Source organism: Penaeus vannamei, chromosome 5 (genome assembly GCF_042767895.1).
Source record: "Penaeus vannamei isolate JL-2024 chromosome 5, ASM4276789v1, whole genome shotgun sequence".
Taxonomy (NCBI): Eukaryota; Metazoa; Arthropoda; class Malacostraca; order Decapoda; family Penaeidae; genus Penaeus; species Penaeus vannamei.
Window position 1 is genome coordinate 5413880 of NC_091553.1, and position 1285 is coordinate 5415164.

General features: G+C 29.8%; 1 protein-coding gene across 10 annotated transcripts in view; it reads right to left on the reverse strand.

Annotated features, from left to right (window-relative positions):
- Positions 1-604: 604 nt before the first annotated feature.
- The window catches only part of Gale (UDP-galactose 4'-epimerase), a 25017-nt gene continuing 24336 nt past the window's right edge, over positions 605-1285 (reverse strand). For all 10 annotated transcript variants that reach the window (XM_070121746.1, XM_070121749.1, XM_070121748.1 and 7 more), the window contains exon 8: positions 605-738. In XM_070121746.1, the coding sequence (XP_069977847.1) occupies positions 689-738 (50 nt within the window). In that variant the 3' untranslated portion in view covers positions 605-688. The remainder of the gene's footprint in view (positions 739-1285) is intronic.

Consider the following 1285-nt stretch of genomic DNA (forward strand, 5'->3'; position numbering starts at 1 on the left):
TTGTACACTGAAAATGGCATATTGACATTATAGAATATATAGTACCTGAAGCTTTCCCTTGATATGCAAACAGCCACGCATTGTGATATATAATTTTCAGAGACTTGGATTTCAAAGCAATGCTTGTGTGTTGTCCATGAAGCACTGATCACATTAGCCTTTATAACCCTTACAGAAACAAAAAATTTCCAGTTAAACTCTCTCTATGACTGGCGTAGTTTTGGTTTACACATCCAATAGAGGAATAAGTCTAATCTACCCCCCACAAGCTTTAGGATCGATAAGTTATGCTACTACAACACAATTAGAGAAGTCAAAACTGTGTTTTCTCGGGGTTTCCTTAAAATACAAAACCCTGGGTGGTGATGGTGGTGGTGATGCCAAGGTAACATGTTGATAATTTGTAATAAATTTGATCTTGACAGATTATTACAGTAATGTAATAAAAATACACTTTAATTTGTACATTTAAATTTCGCAATATATATATATATATATATATATATATATATATATATATATATATATATATATATATATATATATATATATATTTGCCAATCCTTAAACAAAATCTGGAGTGCATGACAAAGAAACAAGAGGCTAAACAATAAACTTTATATTTCCAACGCAATGGTCCACCAAACACAGGCAACAAAGGCTGCAACATAGAGTTAGGAATCATCTGTTAAACGTAACCGTCTGGATTTTGACTCTGCCACCGCCACGTATCCTTGCCTGCAATAGAGAGTGATGTAGATATAGTAATAATATACAGTAATATATTATATAAATATGTAATTATATTAATTATATTATATATTATATTATATTATATATTATATAAATATATAATAATAATATGTAGATATAGTAATAATAGTAGTTATGTAGAGTTATTAATATCATCTGTTGTATTATATCAAACTACTTAATTTTAGCAGAAAGGTCGTTTTGTTTAACTATGAATCTGTAATGAGGTTTTACTTTCCAAATTGGGTTTTATAAATTTGAAACTAGATAATTTTAGCTGAAAGATCGTTTTGTTTAACTATGAATCTGTAATGAGGTCTTTCTTTAAAAATTGGGTTTTTTATAAATTTGCAAATCTATGTTGTTTTTTCTTTTCTCTTATTTTCTTTTTTTACAAAATGACATTTAAACCAACGACCTGTGGCCACGATCGTACATGGAGAGTATGGCACACTGCACAATAGCGTGTATTTTGCAAATGCAAGAGAGAGGCAACTGTTATACTCTTCTAATATGGCATGCACACCTACGT